The sequence below is a fragment of the Ambystoma mexicanum genome, chromosome 1q, assembly GCF_040938575.1.
Source record: "Ambystoma mexicanum isolate Mex_15411 chromosome 1q, UKY_AmexF1_1, whole genome shotgun sequence".
NCBI lineage: Eukaryota > Metazoa > Chordata > Amphibia > Caudata > Ambystomatidae > Ambystoma > Ambystoma mexicanum.
In genome coordinates, this window is record NC_090922.1 from 839,037,471 (window position 1) to 839,055,492 (window position 18,022).

The 18,022-nt window shown below is 45.0% G+C and overlaps 1 protein-coding gene across 7 annotated transcripts in view; it reads left to right on the top strand.

Annotated features, from left to right (window-relative positions):
* Positions 1–18,022, top strand: part of LOC138537634 (ADAMTS-like protein 2) — a 678,742-nt gene that overhangs the window by 479,722 nt on the left and 180,998 nt on the right. For 5 of the 7 annotated variants that reach the window (XM_069641464.1, XM_069641466.1, XM_069641468.1 and 2 more), the window contains exons 11-13: positions 5,646–5,749; positions 9,152–9,278; positions 10,181–10,394. In XM_069641464.1, coding sequence (XP_069497565.1) covers positions 5,646–5,749; positions 9,152–9,278; positions 10,181–10,394 — 445 coding nt within the window. The remainder of the gene's footprint in view (positions 1–5,645; positions 5,750–9,151; positions 9,279–10,180; positions 10,395–18,022) is intronic. The other 2 variants (XM_069641465.1, XM_069641470.1) reach the window with 1 other exon arrangement.

Below are 18,022 nucleotides of genomic sequence, written 5' to 3' on the forward strand. Positions count from 1 at the left end.
GTACGGAGATGGCTCTGCTGGCAGTTTATGACGAGCTGTTGAGGGTGGCTGATCAGGGCAAGCTTTCACTGTGGTGATGCTTGACCTGTCAGCCGCTTTTGATACAGTTAATCATTTTATTCTCCTAGATCGACAAAGGTCGGTCGGCAGAGTTTCGGAGCACGCTATTCAGTAGTTTATATCCTTCTTGGAGAATCTCCATCAATGTGTTAGACTGGTAGCCTTTACTTCAGATCTCAGTATTATGGGATGTGGCATCCCACAGGGGTCGTTGTTATCGTTGCTTCTCTTTAATTTGTATCTTCGACTGTTAATGGAAATCTTGAGACGTCACGGAATGAGCTTCCAATCGTATGCAGATGACACTCAGATTTTCATTACATTTGATAATGTCGAAGAAACCTTTTCCAGGATCAGCGAATGCCTCCAAGAGATTAGTGAGTGGATGCTTCCAATCAACTGCAATTAAACACTGCAAAAACAGAATTTATTCTGTTTGGTCCTGAACAGCTTTGTACCACCATGAAAAATCAGTCATTTCCCAATCTATTGGGAGTTGAACCCAAACTCTCTGCTAAAGTAAAAAATCTTGGCTGCATCTGGCAGAGTAACCTGGGCTGTGAAAGCCAGGTTGGAACTAAGGTGAAAGCAATTTTTTATTCTCTGAGACTTCTTGGGCAGACTCTTCCGTATATTCCAAAAGAGGACCATGCATCAGTGTTGAGAGCACTTAGGAATGCCCACCTGGATTATTGTAACAGCCAACTGATGGGTATTCCAAAAAAACTACTTTACAGACTTTAAAAAGCTCAGAATGCAGCAGTCAGGCTGATCTGTAGACTAAATATTACTTCCCATGTTTCTCCTTCACGTCGATTACTCCACTGGTTAGCGGTTGAGGATTGCATTAAGTTCACGGTAGCATGTCTAGTATTCAGATGTTTGAACAATGTAGGACCTGACTACCTGAAGGACAAGCTTAAGCTATATCAGCCATCTAGATGCCTAGGTTCACGGGACCAAGCTCTGCTGGCTATTCCCACATCTACATTTGTATCACAAGGGGATAGAATATTCACAGTGTTTGGCCCTAGACCCTAGAATAGTATACCCAGGGTAATTAGGAGACTTGACTCACTCTTTAAGTTCTGCAAGGACCTAAAAACATTTCTGTTTAAATAAAGTTATGGCTTCCGTCAGGCCTGTTTGGAACTGTTTGGCCTTAAGACGGGATGCAGGGTATTTATACAATTCTGGTATTTGGCCTCTGTAAATGTCATCTGTACCATTATACGGTTTGGGTTTTTTAGAGCGCGTTATAAATCCCTCAAATCAAATCAAAATTGTCCTTAAGCCCATATGGCATAGGTACATGGATTTGGGGGTCAGTAACAGGCCCTTTGGCACAGCAAGACCCTTTTCTAGATTTCCTGGAATGAGCAGTGTCTTGTCTTGCAGCGTGATATTAACCCCAGTGTCTTTTAAGGCATATGTCCTTATGTCATTGATGCAGACACCTTTCAGGTAATGCTGATTGTTCTCATGAATTTTACCCAAGACTTCCTGGTGATGGGCCAGGATTCCCAGGGAGACGTGGACTATCTCTGTAGAGTTTTCTGGAAGGGCAGGATGACCGCCTGTCTCCTCCCTGTTTGACTTTACAATGAGTGTTCTTCCTTCTGTTTATAAGATTCCCACAGTTCCAACAAAATTCAGAATTTCTGGCGTTATGAATTTTTTCATAACCACTGCTGATGTAGAAGTCAACATTTGTGGACCTGCAAAGGTTTACTAAGAAAATCTAACACAACTCTCATTTGGTAAAGAGGCTGAGCAGTAAGGCCTAAACTAAGGAGATCATGAGCTTGTTGTAAAGTGCAGTTAACAAAACCATCAGCTTGCAATAGATTGTCCACACAAGTAGGCATAAACATAGACGTATTTACCAACACAAATGCATTAAACTAAAATAATACAGGCAAGAAAAAACCATATACACATTACATTCCAAGTTAGGTTCCCAATTAGAACACATACCACTATTTAAGATCAATACAGTTATTGGTAAGAACAGTTACAATGACCTAAACTCACTTGGGGAAAGGATGTTAAAACAAACTATCACAATCCTAGTAAAATTTAAAGACAGCAGCAGAAGTGTTAAACAGTGTTCATAGTAAGTAACAAGGGGTTGGCTATCTTCAGAGTGTTTTGAGAGATATTCAAAGTTCTAAGAAGCAATGGGTTCAACATCAATGTTACTGCTTTAGTCAGTGGCACTTCAACATCTAAAAAGAAAGTTTCCTGCAAACTGGCCATCTACCAATCCTGGCCCTCCAGCGTGATCCCAGAAAGGATTCAAATATGCAGGTTCCACCAACAAAGGTAAGAGTTGCAGGGAAGGCCTTCATGCCCAATGTTAGTGCATGTGGAAAAATGGTTTGCAAACCAGCCACTCCGACCTTGAAGTGAAAGGCTCCTCTGCTTGGAATAGAGCAGCAGAGCAGTGATGTCCAGGAACCATGATGAGAGTGCACTGCCAGTTTCACATCATCAGGCTGTGTGAGATTTAGGCAACAGGGGATGTCCCCTCTTTGGATAGTAGATGTCAACTACAGGACCCATGACTCTTCAGAGCTCCAGGGAGATCCCATTGGTGATGCATGACTTGGAACGGTGTGGTCCCACAGCTCAAAGGAGGGAGCCACCATGAAAGGTCTCCCCTGTCGAAGAATCTGCACTAGATGGCTTGAGCAATGTTTGTCCCAGTAGCAGTCTTCCAGCATCCCTTTGCAGCCTCTCATATTTCTGATTCCTGGTTCAAGCGGTCGACTAAAGAAATGGCTCCAGTTCTCCCCCATATCTCATGAAATCCTGGGCTGGGGGATAAGGAACATTCAAACTTTGGGCGGTTGTCGAATCATTGACTGCCAGCTCAGGTACAGCCACGACCGCACAAAATATGTGAGATGTGTAGTGAGACTGCTTGCAGCTCCTTAACCTGTCCAAACCAATTCCATGCACAAAAGCTACATATCAGCTCTGGCTAGAGCCCACAGAGGCGACTCCATATATGGCCATTCACTAGCCCTGGCCAGGAAGTAGACAGCCAAAAGGACAGGTGAAGCACAACAAGAAGGCTTAAACAACATGGCCAGCTCTTTTGAGGATTGTAGTGAGCAAAAGCCCTGCATGCAGTATAAAATAAAGTAAACAGTGGTTCACCATAAAAAGTGTAAAATAAAGGTGCCAGCCACTGCCACCAGCCTATCAGGGCATTACTGAGGATGTGGAAACACCCCTACAATTAAAGAAAGAGGAAATGTGGTTCCCCTGCACTTCCCTTCTTAGGGATCCATTGGCCTAAGTGGGTCATAGAATCCCACTGCATTGGTAACCTTAAGGACTCACCAATTCCCAAAAAGTGAAATAAGTTCAGCAAGGAAGTGAGCTTTAAAAAGACATCACTCCCAACAATCAGATTAGGGTCTCATAATAGTCAGCAGATATGCTAGCTGTCCTATCGAAGTAAAAAGGAAAGCTACAAAAAGAAGAATGTTTCTAACAAGTTGCCTTTTGTCCTAGCACCTCTGGTGTTTGCTAACCACCTAGGGCCTGCCTATGTTGTGGCTCTGTGGTTATGGGTTTTCCTATAACAACTGCCAGGGGCATCTCCTGCTTCTTGGGAGGACCATGTCCATTCTGGTTTACTTAGCGTGCAACCGTTGGTCTGCAGACACATGTGGCAGCTAGGGGTCCCTCACTAGGCATTGGCTTGGTGCTATTGCAGGTTTGTGGGACAATCCTCTAAAGTGTGCTGCATGGTTAAAAGCTAATCACAGTTAACCGCATGGTTTCCTCAAATACACCCTTTCGGCTTTCTCATAGTCCCAGTTGCACATATTGCCCAACTCCCTTGATCTTTCTTCTGGAAAGCTCTGAAACCTTGCAGATACTGAGTCAGCATTTTCCCAAACTTTGCTCAACAGCCTCTGTCATGCAGCTATACCTTTTCTGGTAGCTCATCAGTTCCACACGTGTGTCACTTCACCTCTGAGGTAGGAGACAAAGTGAACAGGCTTCTGTATCCTCTTCACTCACTCTATGCATAGTGAACACTGAATCAGAAGGGGCTATCCAGGAAAGACTATCTGCCCCAACCACATACCTGCCCATCAATTTCTTTCAGGAGATGGTGGCAGAAAGGTAAGTTGGCTCCAAGCCATGTTTAGTTGAATGCCTTGACTGATTCCAGTTTAAATGTATTTTAACTCCATCTGATGGCCTCTGTCCTTCTCTGAGCAAGATCAGATTCTCTTATCACTCTTCTACTTTCAAATCTTCCAGGCTAGGCTCTGTTCAGCCAGCTGAGCTCTTCAGATCCCTAGTTGCAGTTCTCTCAGATGAAGGGACTTCTTTCTCTGAATAGCTGGCTGCTTAGACATGCGGTGCAAGCAAGGAGCTTGAAGCCATATTGAGGGCTGTAGCAACATCATCTTCTTCTTTGTCTTCTTGTGCAGTTCCCTCTTGGAACTTTCAAACTGCTGCCAGAACATCCACCTTGATTGGGCCGCTGCTCTTGCGCTTTCATGTTCTACAGACCTCCCTCAGTTCTTAAGCATTCATGGTAGTTCAATCACTATCTGGGAGGACTGGACGGCTCCATTGTTTTCAGTTTCTTATTACTTTTGCTCTTTTGCTCTGGCTGGTGTTTATAGTGGTAGATACAGGGGTTTCCTGAAGTCTTTCAACCATGTCATGTCACTGCCACTAGATGTAAGAATTGACAGTGAGTGAATTGTATTATCACAAAAGTCCCATACAGTGCAAATCATATTTCTGGGAAACCCCTTTATCAAACGCAGTGTCTGCCCATCAGACAAATGTTCAAAAATGGTGGAAGTAGTATATGTGCCTGGTCAGGGGGAGTGTAGTGCCCAAGGACCCCAATAAGGATAGCTAGTGTTGTTGTTTGCACCAAATAGCATTGAGGTAATCCCTAACCCCAGGAGGTTTTGGGGGAAGTTATTCTACAAGTTTTTGGCACATTCCTGATGTCTCAGTTGAGCATGCTTTGTAGATCCAGAAGAGTTGAATAACCCTGCAGTGAATTTTTAACCCACACTCTTTCAAGTAAACTGAAGGCAAATTCAGCAACAAATCAATCACATTTCAATCAAAATGCATAAAGGCCAAAGGGGATTTAGGGGATAAATCTGTGGTAATGACACTTGCACAATCCAGAAATTGTGAGAAAATTGTTTTTTGTATATTACAAAATGCACAATTTTTAGAGCAGAATTCTCTTCCTGTGACATGTGAGGGGTCTGAACTGACGCCGGGATGAGCCAGTGCAGGATACAGAAGGAAAAGGTGCCAAGTGTGTGCCAAGTTCAAATTATCTTCCTTCTCTCTCTATTTTTCTACGATGCTAAATATTCCTACCCTCCTACCTGTTATTCGTTTTTTGATCTTCTTTATGGTTTCCTTTTTCTGTCTTTCTAACTCAAGCCTTTTAAAGTATTGTCTTGATTTATTTATATTGTTTTCTCTTTTCCGATATCTTTCACTGGTTATTTGTTCTCTTTATTTTTTGTTCTCCTTCCCATTCAGGCTTAGTGGATCATCTCCTTTTCTCTCTCTAGCAATGACTTTGATGTGAACCCATTGGATAAGGATATCAGCCTGGCCGACATGTACCGCTGGAAGGTGTCTGCTTATGCACCCTGTAGCTCCAGCTGTTCCTCAGGTAAGATCCCTTTATCCGTCCCATTACACTCTGGTTTAAGAATGGAGGGTTTCTAGCCCAGGCAAAAGAAACTCTACCATTGCTTCATGTGCTTGCTTCTTGCTTGTTTTCTTTCCCCCCCACTTTCTCTCTTTTCAGGAATATAGGAATGCTAGTTTCCCTTGGGCAGAACATAGATAGAGAATGGATTATGAACCTGAAGCTAAATTAGCATTTAAGCAGGCAGTGTATTCTTATTACAGCACGATTAAAGAAGAAAAATCTATTTTTTTTGCCAGTTGTATCACCTCCACATGTTGTTCCTCGCAAGAGCTCTTTACAGTGGCTGAAGAATTATCTTCACTGCCCCCATCAGGAAGTCACTCCTCAGGCTCCCAAATTCAATGTGACACAATTAGCACCTTCTTTTCAGAGAAAATTGGTAAAATTAGGCAATCTATTGCTACCGTCCTGCGGAACGGCCCTGAATCCATATGCGGGTCTAATTCACCTATATTGACCAGCCCTGTGGTTATTTATTGATTGGTCATTTATATAGCACCTATACACTTAACAAGCATTTCAAAGCGCTCCAATGCAGGGAGGGAGAGTAGTTAAACAAAAAACATAAATGGTGAGTCTTAATAGGCATTGGAACATTCAGAATGGGCAAGTGCTATGCGTTTAGTGGTACAACATAGGACAATGAGGAATACAAACTGTTACCACATATGACATAATTATTGTACGTGCCTGACAGCCGTTTCAATAATGCAAGAGCTATAAATGAAGAAGGGAAGAGGGGAGGGGTAAGACGAACAGAGCAAAATAAGTGCAAGAGAAACATAATAGGAGAGGAGAGGGATGAGAGGGGTGGCAGGGAGGAGCCCTGTGGAGCGCAGGGTCACCAATGCTGCTGCAGTGAAGAGGAGGGAGAATTTGAATCGGTTACTGACGAGACAGTCACTGCATTTAACAAACTTAACTCAGCTTCCCCCATGGACCCAATTCCTCTTCACATTCTTCAAGCTCTTCCTCAAGAAACAATACCTTTCTTCACTGGGGCTCTCCAACACTCCTCCTCATCTGGCACTATTCCCTGTTTCTTAAAACATCCTCTTTTCACTCCTCTTCTAAAGAAGTCTCACTTAGACCCATCTCTGGGTGTCAACTATCCTCCTAAATCCCTCTTTTCAGCTCTCACAACACTTGTGGAGGTGATTATAACAGCTCAGCTTTCTCGCTTCCTGGAAGCTATCAAACCTTTACACCTGCTTCTGTCGGGTTTTAGGGCACGTATGGGTATGGAATCGGTCATGGTCTGGCTGTTAGACGACTTTGCAATGCTTCTGGACCACAGAGAGGTTAGGGTGCTCATCCTCCTTGACCTTTACGCTGCCTTTGATACAGTTGATCATGCAATTCTCCTGCAAAGGCTGGGGCAGCCTGGTATTTGGGGAATTCCCCTTGTGTGGCTATCGTCTTCTAGCAGATCGTTTGCAAACAGTATCCTTAGGGTCTTATAATTCTATGCTGGCTGCTCTTTCATGTGGTGTCCCCCAGGGTTTTTCTCTTTCTCTGCTTCTTTTCAACCTCTATCTCTCCGCCTTTTGGCAGATCTCATTTCTCAGCATGGGGTGCATTTTTACACCTATGCTGATGATACACAGCTAGTGTTCTGCCTAGATTCACCGGCTCTGGACCCCTGGGCAAATTGAAAACTTGCCTTGTAGAAAATGGGGACTGGGTGGCAAAGAATTGGTTAAAATTGAATGGGGAGAAAACCGAGGTCTTGGTGATCGGTGCCCCCATGCTCAATACCAACTGGAGCACAGATTGTTGGCTGGCTCCCCTGGGGCTATGTCCTGCTCCTAGTAGCTCAGAGCTTAGGGGTGAAGCTCTTGCCATCAGGCTCCAGAGAGGCACACATTGCGGCAGTTTGTAATGCCGGCTTCGTCAAACTTACTTAGGAAGATTCTTCCTTTTCTTCCTCCCAACTGCAGAGTTCAGGTGGTCACGTCATCCATTATGGGGTCGTTTGACTACTGTAATGGTATATATCTTAATCAACCTGCCTTCCAGATTCAGCGACTGCAAACTCTGCAAAATTCTGCAGCGCGGCTGGCGCTTGATGCCCATAGCTTCACATCATCACAGGCCATGCTTTATCAGCTACATTGGCTTCCGGTGAATTAACGGATTAAATTCAAGACTCACCATGCAATTCACAATGTAGGCACAGTGTATCTACAAAATAAGTTGATTCGTTACCAGACCTCTCAAAACGTACTAAAAATTCCACATCATCGTAGAGTGCATTTACGTGGTCGTTATTTTTCAGTTTTGGCTCCCACCTTGTGGAAATCCCTGCCTCCAATGTTACGTGAGATCACTGATCATGCCCGATTTCATAGGGCTTTGAAAAGGCATCTGTTCTAGTAATTTTTTGTGGACTGACCGCGTCTCTGCCTCTCAGTGCCTGGATGCCTTTGGGCTTAGTCTGCGCTCTATAAGTACCATAAATAAATAGATATTGTATGTGTTACTTTAATAAAGTGTATATTTGTCCAATATGCCAGCATTGGGTGTTTTCTTTAGTTAGCTGTGTGGACTCTCTGCAGCTCAACTCTACCAACCCTCTTTCCCTCCTGAAGTTAACCCTGACTGCTCTGCCGGTTGTACTACTTTTAGAGGGGCCTGGCTTCCCTTTCAGTTGGATTTGGTTTTCTGCCATTATGCTAGGTGGTTGTACAGCTCTCGCCAGAGAGCCGTATGAAAATCTCCTTAACACCTTGAATAAAAGGGATTCCTTGTAAAAATCACAACGTGATTATACACAAGTAATTTTAAAAAAATGTTTTAAAAAAAGGGATTACTCCCTTCCACTCTGGTGATCATAGAGCTTAGGGGATTTGCTCATAGTAAAGGGGTTACCCAGGCGCTTTCCTTGTTGCCCCACTCTAACAGGTTATAAAGCTCTTTTCTCGCTAACAGAGGCTTCCTTTAAGCTTCGGCCTGAGACTTCTAACCTCAGAACATTCCCCTTGCGGGATCCCTACCTCTTACAGTGTTCCGTCTTCTCCTAGATTGGGGTTCCTCTGATGCTGCTGAGATGTTGTTTCTCTAAGGCTGGTGATTGGTTGGGGGTGTCTGCAGAATCCTTCATTTAACTCCCCATGGCCCTACACCATTGAGCGGATGACAACCATCGCCCATGGTCACCACAACCCAATCACTCAGTTTGAAACATGGTACACCATCACTTTCAAATGGGGAGAAAGTGAAATTAATCTTTCTCACCCACATTCACCCATTAAGACTGAATCATACTTTAGAGCAGATTGTGGTAATTTACTTGACCCATGCTCTTTCAGCAGAATGTAACCCCAGTCCTTTCCTGATGGCTATTTGTTCTTCTGGCAGGAATCACTTCTTCCTATGCCATGTGCGTGCGCTACGATGGTGTGGAAGTGGAGGAGGCACACTGTGATTCCGTTACCCGGCCGGAGCCAACTCATGAGTTCTGCTCAGGCAGAGAGTGTCAGCCCAGGTGAGCATGTAAGTGTGAATGGAATAGGGCCAGCTAAGGTAAGTACATAGTGCAAGAGAATGTGAGCCCGGGTGAGGTTGCAAGTGTTATTAGTGTCAGCTCAGGTGATTGTGTACAAGTAGTGGGAGCATGACCAGGGCAATGTGCAAAGGTCAGGATAGTCAACCAAGGTGAATAGAATGTGTGAGGAGTGACGGTATCAACCCAGGGCTTGTCTATGAGTGTCAGGAAGGGGTAGCCCAGTTGAGTATGCAATGTTATGGAATGTCAGGCCGGGGTTGGGGCTGTGAGTGACAGTGCAACGCGGTATGCAAGTAATATGAATATCGTCCTGCCTGAGGATACGAGACAAGTGAGGAGAAGTTGTTAGGCAAAGTATACAACTGCCTGATGGGAAAGCCACAGGGGAAAAGATGAGAGTAGGGCAAGGACAGGAAGAATAAGAGTGTAAAACACTGGGCTTAAGTGCATGCACCTGGGTGGGCTTGTGGCAGTGGTGGTGACAATGAAATGAAAAGAAGGATAACTTATGGGAGCCATGAAAGTGAAGAATATATTCATGACAGAAATTGTGAAGAGGGTCTTACTGGAAGGGCAAGTCGAGGTGGTTTCAAGTTACAAGGAAAGTAGACAATGATAGAGTATGGGAAGAAGGAGACATAAACGAACCAACAGGGAGCACAGAGAAAAGGATGGTACAGCAGAGGATGTGAGGAAATGAGGCAAGAAAGAAATGAGGAATTGTGTGTGTGAGTAAAGAATTAAACAAGGGAGTAAAGGTGGGACACTGAATGTATTTGCGAGAGGTAACATGAGGAAGCTATACGAGAGAATGTATTAAATGAAGTGGTAAGTGATAGCTGTTTGCATTTGTTTTCAAGACTTGTTTCTTCTCTTTGGAGGTGGGAAACGAGTCGATGGAGCGAGTGTTCACGTACATGTGGCGAAGGATTCCAGGTCCGCAGTGTGCGTTGCTGGAAAATGATGGCACCAGGCTTTGACAGCTCTGTCTACAATCAGGTGTGTGAGGCGGAGGACCTTGTGAGGCCCATGGAGAAGAAAGTGTGTAGGAACAAGCCATGCGGGCCAGAGTGGGAGCTGTCGGAGTGGTCAGAGGTAGGAGGTTTTGGGAATGTGTGCTATCCTGGAATTGAGCATCCAGGTACTTGAGACATACATTGCCCTGTCAGAACTGGTATATGAGCCAGTAAACATTTTAATTATATGTATGCATGCTGGAATGCAGTGTCAATATTCCAATCTTCCAACAATGCTTTGGTCTTGTTTATTGTCTTGGTTCTAGTGTTGAGGTTCCAGCAGAGCCTCATTAGCCCTTCCTAGAAAACCCCTTTTTGCGGTCATCTCTGTCCCCAATTAATGTTTTTCCATTTTGCCAATTGTTATCCTGATCCATTGGAAAATGTTTCAGAAGACGGCATCAGAACAAATTGGAATTGTGTGATGCCTCTACGTCGGTAATGCCTTTTTGAGCCCCTCCTGCTTAACAACACTTATAGGTTCTAAGAGAAACTATTGTTAATAGCTTTCTGGGATAATCCAGCCCATATCTTGAGATGCAAGCATGCAATTCTACAAATAACACTCACGCTGGATAAGCATTGTTACGGGTAAACAACGTATTCTTTTTTTTTTAAAACATTTTTTTATTGAGGTAGTGGCAGGTACACAACTCGTTCCAACAACATAACAAGAAAAATCATACAATGGCACATTTGCATTTTCACAGGTGATACATATTCACATAGGTTCTTCATTGTCCGACGGCAGTTCACATAAGTATGTCCTGAACGGGCCCCAGATGTCCTTCGGTCGGCTCATTCTTGGCTGAGTCAGTACATATTGTTCCTCATTCTCATTCACATATGTCAATTCTCATAAAAAGGTGTTCATACTTGGAGGTGTAGGGCTTTTCCAAGCCTGGAGGATACATTTTTTAGCAACTGCGCAAGAAACATTAAAGAGTCTTCTAGTTCTCTCAGAGCACTTCCCAATATCACCAAACAGGTATTTCTGTGGAGACAGGAATGGGGATATTTGTGTAATTTCCGCCAGCAACTCAGCCACTCTCCCCCAGAACCGCTGCAGCACAGGGCAGTCCCAATACATGTGGAAGGACCCTGCTTGTGGGGCGCCGCACTTAGGGCATTCGCTCGAGGAGTCTGGCACAAACCTTGCCACTGTAGCTGGCGTATAGTGCAGCCTGTTAAGAATTTTAAATTGTATCTGGCGCAGTCCTGCATTGAGCGAAACCTTTTTAGTGAGTGAACAATACTTTACCCATTTCTCATCAGGAATTGGGTATCTGCAAATCTGTTTCCCATTTTATTTTCACATTGTTGGTTGTGGGGGTGTGGGCCTGCACCGATGCATATAATTTGGAGACTCCTAGACCCCCCTGAGTTGTGATCAATTGTAAACATGGGTGTGAGAGTGGCTCATCAGGAAATAGGGGCCATCTAGCCTGGATGCTGATCTCATTCGGTAATATTGGAGTGTTCGAAGCGGTCCTCTACCCAGTGCCCTTAAAATACCTGTTAAGCTAACAAATTTCCCCTCTATGAACATGTGCCCCACCACCATTTCCCCATTAGGGTCCCATGCTTCCTGCATGTCCGTGTCAAACGTGGAAGGAATGCCGGGAAAGTTCCACAAGGGAATCTGTGGGTTATAGGGTTTTTCAATTTGAAGTCTCTGACATATTGGCCCCCAAGCCCGGACAGTGCAGCTCGCCGGATCATATTCACACACATCTCTATGTCGTGGGGCGAAAATAATTGATCTCACATCAGAGGGTGCAACTGTGTGTGTCTCTACCCATGCGTGAGGTGCTTCTTCTGCCGTCTCATACCAATATCTCGCGAATTGCACCTGAGCAACTAAGTAATAAAGTTCAAAGTCCGGGGCAGCTCTGCCTCCGGAACTGTATGGTTCCACCATTTTCTCCCATCCCTTTCTAGCAGTCTTACCGTTCCAGAGAAATGTGGTCACCATTGATCGTAGCCTGGAGAAGAATTCCCTGCCTGGCCATATCGGGATATTCACAAACAGGTATAGTAGCTTAGGAAGGACGGTCATTTTTAGCACTGCTATCCTGCCATGTAGTGAGATAGGGAGGTGCCTCCATATCGCAAGCTTCGCATTAATTGACTGTAGCGCCCCTTCGTAGTTGTCGGTAAATAAAGATTGTCTGCTCCTGGAGACCTAGATATCTAATATATCCCTCCGACCATTTAAGGCCTTCTGTCATTTCCAGGCATTTAGTACAAGGGGTGAGTGGGAAAATTTCTGATTTAGAACTTTTTACAGTGTAACCAGAGTAATCAGCAAATTCGTGTATATCTGCCATAACGGGCGCAAGGTTTTTGTCAGGTTCCCGGATATATAACAGCGTGTCATCCGCATAAAGTGAAATCAGCTGATTGGAGCCCTTCATAACTATGCCTTTATCTTTATGACGCAATCTGACTGCAGCAGCCATGGGCTCTATTGTAAGAGCAAATAGGATTGGCGAGAACAGGCACCCCTGTCTTGTGCCCCTCCCCAAGTCGAACATGTCAGACATGGTTCTGTTGGTATAGACTCTAGCCCCGGGCTTTGTATAGAGCAGACGGACATATCTGATAAAATTGGGTCCCACCCCAAACGCCTCCAACACCGAGAAGAGGTACTCCCATGAGACCGAATCAAATGCTTTCTCGGCGTCGAGGGACACCGCAACCGCCTGCCTGCCCGGGTCAATTTGTACCATGATCCCAAACAGCCTGCGGAGGTTCAACGCAGTAGACCTCTTGGGAATAAACCCGTTTTGGTTCGGGTAGACCAGTGCTGGAACCATGGGTAACATGCGATTGACCATGACCTTCGCGAAATTTTTGCGTCGGTATTTATGAGCGAGAGGGGCCTGTAAGAGGACATTTCCTGGGGTGGGCGTCTGGGCTTGAGAAGCACCGTGACAATAGCTTCCCTCATTGTAGGGGGCAATACGTGCTGTTCGAGGGCCTCCTCCCAAGTTCTGAGTTGAATAGGGGCCAGCTCCTCATGGAACTCCTTATAAAATTCAGCCCCCAGTCCATCAGAACCCGGGGCTTTACCCGACGTGAGATCCTTGATAGCTTCAGTGATCTCTTCCATTGTGACAGGTAGCTCCAAAGCCAATCTATTTTCGTCTGGGAGCGTCGGGAGACCCAGTGAGGCCAGGTAATCTTTTATCTCAGTGGGGGTTTTCTGGTCTCTATTCGCATACAGTGTTTTGTAGAATTCAACCAATTCATCATTAATACCTTTATCGCTTGTGACCATTACAGTTGGAGCTGTTTGAATAGCGGCTATCGGGGCGTTATTTGTTTAATTTCCAAACAAGTTGGCCAGCATTTTCCCCGCCTTATTCCCCTCTCCATAGCGACGCGCCCGCATGGGGGCCGCAATGTATCATACCTCCCTCGTGGCTAAATTGTCAAAGGTCCTAAGGAGTTTATGAATTCCAGCAAGGGTGTACCTATTATGAGTGCGGCTGTATACCTCCTCCAGCTCTTTCAGTTCACGTTCCACCACTTCGAGGTCCCGTCTCACCCCCTTCAAGAGTCCTGTTGATTTGGACATAATGTCCAAATGTGACTAACCTCTAACCCAAACCTTGAAGGTTTCCCAAACTGTGGATATCCGATCTACCGTCCCCAGGTTGTCTACAAAGAAATTGGTTATCTCCTCATGTAATGACTCGGCCACGTTTGCATCTCCCAGCAATCCCCCCGGCATTCTCCACCTTCTAGCCTGTCTTGGAACATCCTGGAAAACGAGGCTCAGTAACACCGGAGAGTGATCAGACAGCGTGCGGGGGAGGATCATGCAGAGTCGCAGCAAAACAACTTATTCTTTTGAACCAATAGTTAAATCTATTGCTTTAAGTGTTTGGCACAAGCTTTGCTCTGTCTGCCATTATGAACCTGGCATATGAAAAGCTCTAATCACAATGGTCAGTCACCATTCTCCTGTACTGAGGGCTTATTCATTTTCTCATAGACAGAGAAGCCTGTGTAACATACAATGCCATTAGAACCCTCTCAGACTGTGATAGTGCCTTCTTTACCTTCATTCACTAATTGCCAGTGCAGCCATTTCGACAGAAAGCATCTTGGAGTTATGAGTTCTTTTCCTTAGAGTTAGGGCTCCCTGTTTATAAGTGGCTTTTACACATGGAAATTTGTTTCGGTTTTCCATCAGGATGCTAGAATTGAGCCACAAGTATGTTTATCATGCTTAGGACCGTTTATTTCAGGACACCACACATTTAGAAATCCTCTAGTTCTCCCAGAGACATGAGGTGTTAGCTCCATTCTTGTGGGGTTTCTTGGCGGGAGGCATGACACTTTTGCGTCTCTGAGGTTACATGGATAATGTCGAATTTTGAATTCCCTGATGTTTTCCAATACGTGTTAGGTCTACAGCCCTACCAAGGACCTACATTTCGGTCACATGACTTAGACCCCACCAAACTGTCAGTCAATGCTAATATTTTGGTACCTTCTTATTTTGCTGCTCTTTTCCCACTCTTTAACCAGCCTTCCAGCAGCTTTTCTTTTGCAGTAAGTGGATCTAGGTCACGTAACGTAATTTCCTCCCACTGGTCAATCACTACTAATCTTTTGGTGCATTCTTGCTTTGCTGCTCAGAATTCCTTGAGGAGGGCGAGGTTGAATGCGCTGCAGGATTGTCGCCAAGTCTTTTCTCATTTTCTGATAGTTATTTTGTTGAGGGGGCGGTTGGTGAGGACTTCCGTGAGAGCTTCCACTGAGAATTTCTTGATTGATCTGAAGGCTTATTTGCTGGGCTGCCAATGGGTGTGCTTGACGGTGTGGTGTGACTAATGTGAAAGGGGACTGCCAGATGGTATGACCAGTTGAGTGGAATTGAAGGAGGAGGGGCATGGTGCAATGATGAAGTTGAGTATATTACCTTTCGTATGCATTGGATCTTTGTGTGCTATGTGCGGTTCAGGAACTCTGTGATACACGCAGAGGACTGATCGTCCCTTCAAAGGTCAACTACTACCAGATACAATGGCCAAGGCCAACAACGAAAGCAGAGCCCTCTTCTAAGCCATCAAGCATTACATCAACCCTTTGACCGACCCACCTGTACTGCATGATGTTGAAAAATCCACTGCCATCAACTCTTTCGTCATCAACAAGATCAGAATGATCTGCCAGCACATAGACACCAATGCCACAACTGACAGCACACCACACATCCCATCTCACAAAACCACCACTACTTGGGTGACTTTCAAGACACTCACCATAGAAGATCGCCAAGCATCCCTCAAGGCTGCATCATACATGGAATGATATCCTCCCTTCCTTTGTACTCAATAACCTTCTGACTGAAGCACACTACCCTTTACATGGCAATCGTCAACAGCTCCCTTAATCAAGGCATCTTCACCTTGAACCGCAAGACCAGACACATTTTGCAGCTTCTCAAGAAGCCACCACTGGATCTTGACCACCTTAGCAATTACTGCCCCATCACCCATCTTCCCTTCCTAGGAGAGATTCTCGAGAAGGCAGTAGTCATGCAACTCCTCCAACACACCGACACCAACAACCTCCTTAAATCATACCAATCTCACTTCCGATCCAGATTTAACACGGAAATGGCTACCATCATGCGATCCACAATCCTTGACGATGGCCATCTTTGCCTCCTAGGTTTTCTCAACTATTTAGCAGCATTCGACACAGAAGAACACCAGACACTCACCGACATTCTACATCGCTGCATGACCATCCTCAGCTGGTTCAAATCCTACCTTGCTAACAATCTCCAATGTGTACAGATGGATTCCTCCAGATCACAAACTCTACCCATTACCTGTGGAGTAATGCAAGGATCCATCCTCTCCCCCTTGAAATTCAACCTTTACATGAAATCTCTCGGAACCCTCCTGGCTCCATACAACAGACACATCCACCAATACACAGATCACATACAACACTACTTCAATATATCCTCCATAGAAGACATCCACAAACTTAATTCCTGCCTCACATTGATCCAGTCCTGGATGTTCAGTGCTTACATGAAGCTCAGCCACTCCAAGACCAGATTACTGCTGACCAACAAAACCGAACACCCTGTAATCCAGATCCAACTCTCTGCTATGAACTTTCACACCCCAGCTGACCACCTGTGTCACGTCTCTTTGGCTCTACATAAACAGACACCTCTCCTTCAAGGAGCACATAGCAAGGAAGACGCAAATGGCTTGGTACCAACTTTCGCTCCTGTGGAAAACCAAATCGTTCATCCCAGCAAACCACTTCCCATCCTCTCCCACCTACGTGGTCGCAATGCCCTTCTGCAAAGCCTTCCGGAAACCAACCTGGCAACACTGAGATGTGCCCTACATGCTCCAGTACAACTCATGAAAGGACTCACCAAATTCAACCACATCACCCCAACCTTCATTGAACCGCCATAGCACCCTCTGCAAGCACATATCACCTTCAAATCCTCTGCATCATCTATGAGGCTGTTGCACACAAGTCCCCAAGCTACCTCGCTGAGAAGCTCAGCATCTCCGGAGGGGATCTACCCACCAGAAGTAAAGACATATGTAGATTTGAACTCGGCCAGTCCAGGAAGAAAAGGACCAGAAGACATGCCTTCTCTGTCTATGTCGCTAGACTATGAAAACATGAGACTCGCTGCTTCGCTTCTGCATGTCAGAGAATAGTTCATCCTTAACACATAGATCTACACACTCTGAACTCCCTACCTAACATGAGACTATGGCCCTCATTACGAGTTTGGCAGTATTCCGGTGGTAAATCTGTCGGAATACCACCAAACTGAATTACTGTTACAAGTGGTGGTAGGCAGAGTTGGCCCCAATTTTTTGGAGTCCATTGGACTCCATGGGGATTTTGGCGGAATGAGGTATCTCCACCGATCTTTCGGCAGAAAGTTGGAGGATTTACCTCCAGCATGATGCTGACAGTAAATCCTGCACTGCAAGGCCAAGCTCGGATTATTGCAGAACAATAAAAGTGGTGGCAATTCCATTACCGCCACTTTTTTACAGCTCGTCATACTCGTAATGAGGGCCGATGTAATCTGCTACGGGGTACCTCTCCTGTTTATTATTAGGGCCCCTTCTGCCAAATTACCCACAAACCCCCTTCTTCTTAGTTAGCTCCCCACTCCCTTGTATCTCTGCTTTCCTCACTGTGTACTACCCCCCATGACTTGGAAAGTGCTCTGTTGTTTCATAATAATAATGATAAACTGTGTCTCTGATGTGAGAACCGTAATCTTTTTCTTATTCTGAGCAGGTTCACCAAAATGTTTTCCCTAATGAGTCCTTATTGAAGGCCTCACTAATAATGCAACTCTTAGGATCGGGTGCCCAAAAGGTACACTGTATTTTCCTGGGCATGTATCCTTGGCCATTCATCTCTGCAAGACCCAGAAGCTGGTGGCAGTGATAATTTGTCAGATGTTGCCCGGATACTGATCAATAAATATTCATTAGGGTGCAAACTTACCCCTTGGCACAGAGCCTTTAGATGGTGTTCTTGCAGTTAACACTCTGAAAGAGAACAGCTAAAATTATCTTGCCTTGTGTGAAATGATACGTATGTGCCCAGAAAAGGTTTTTGACTGGGTCAAGACCCTCCAAGGTCAGAACTCACAAGTACATAAATCATATGTTTGGAATCAAG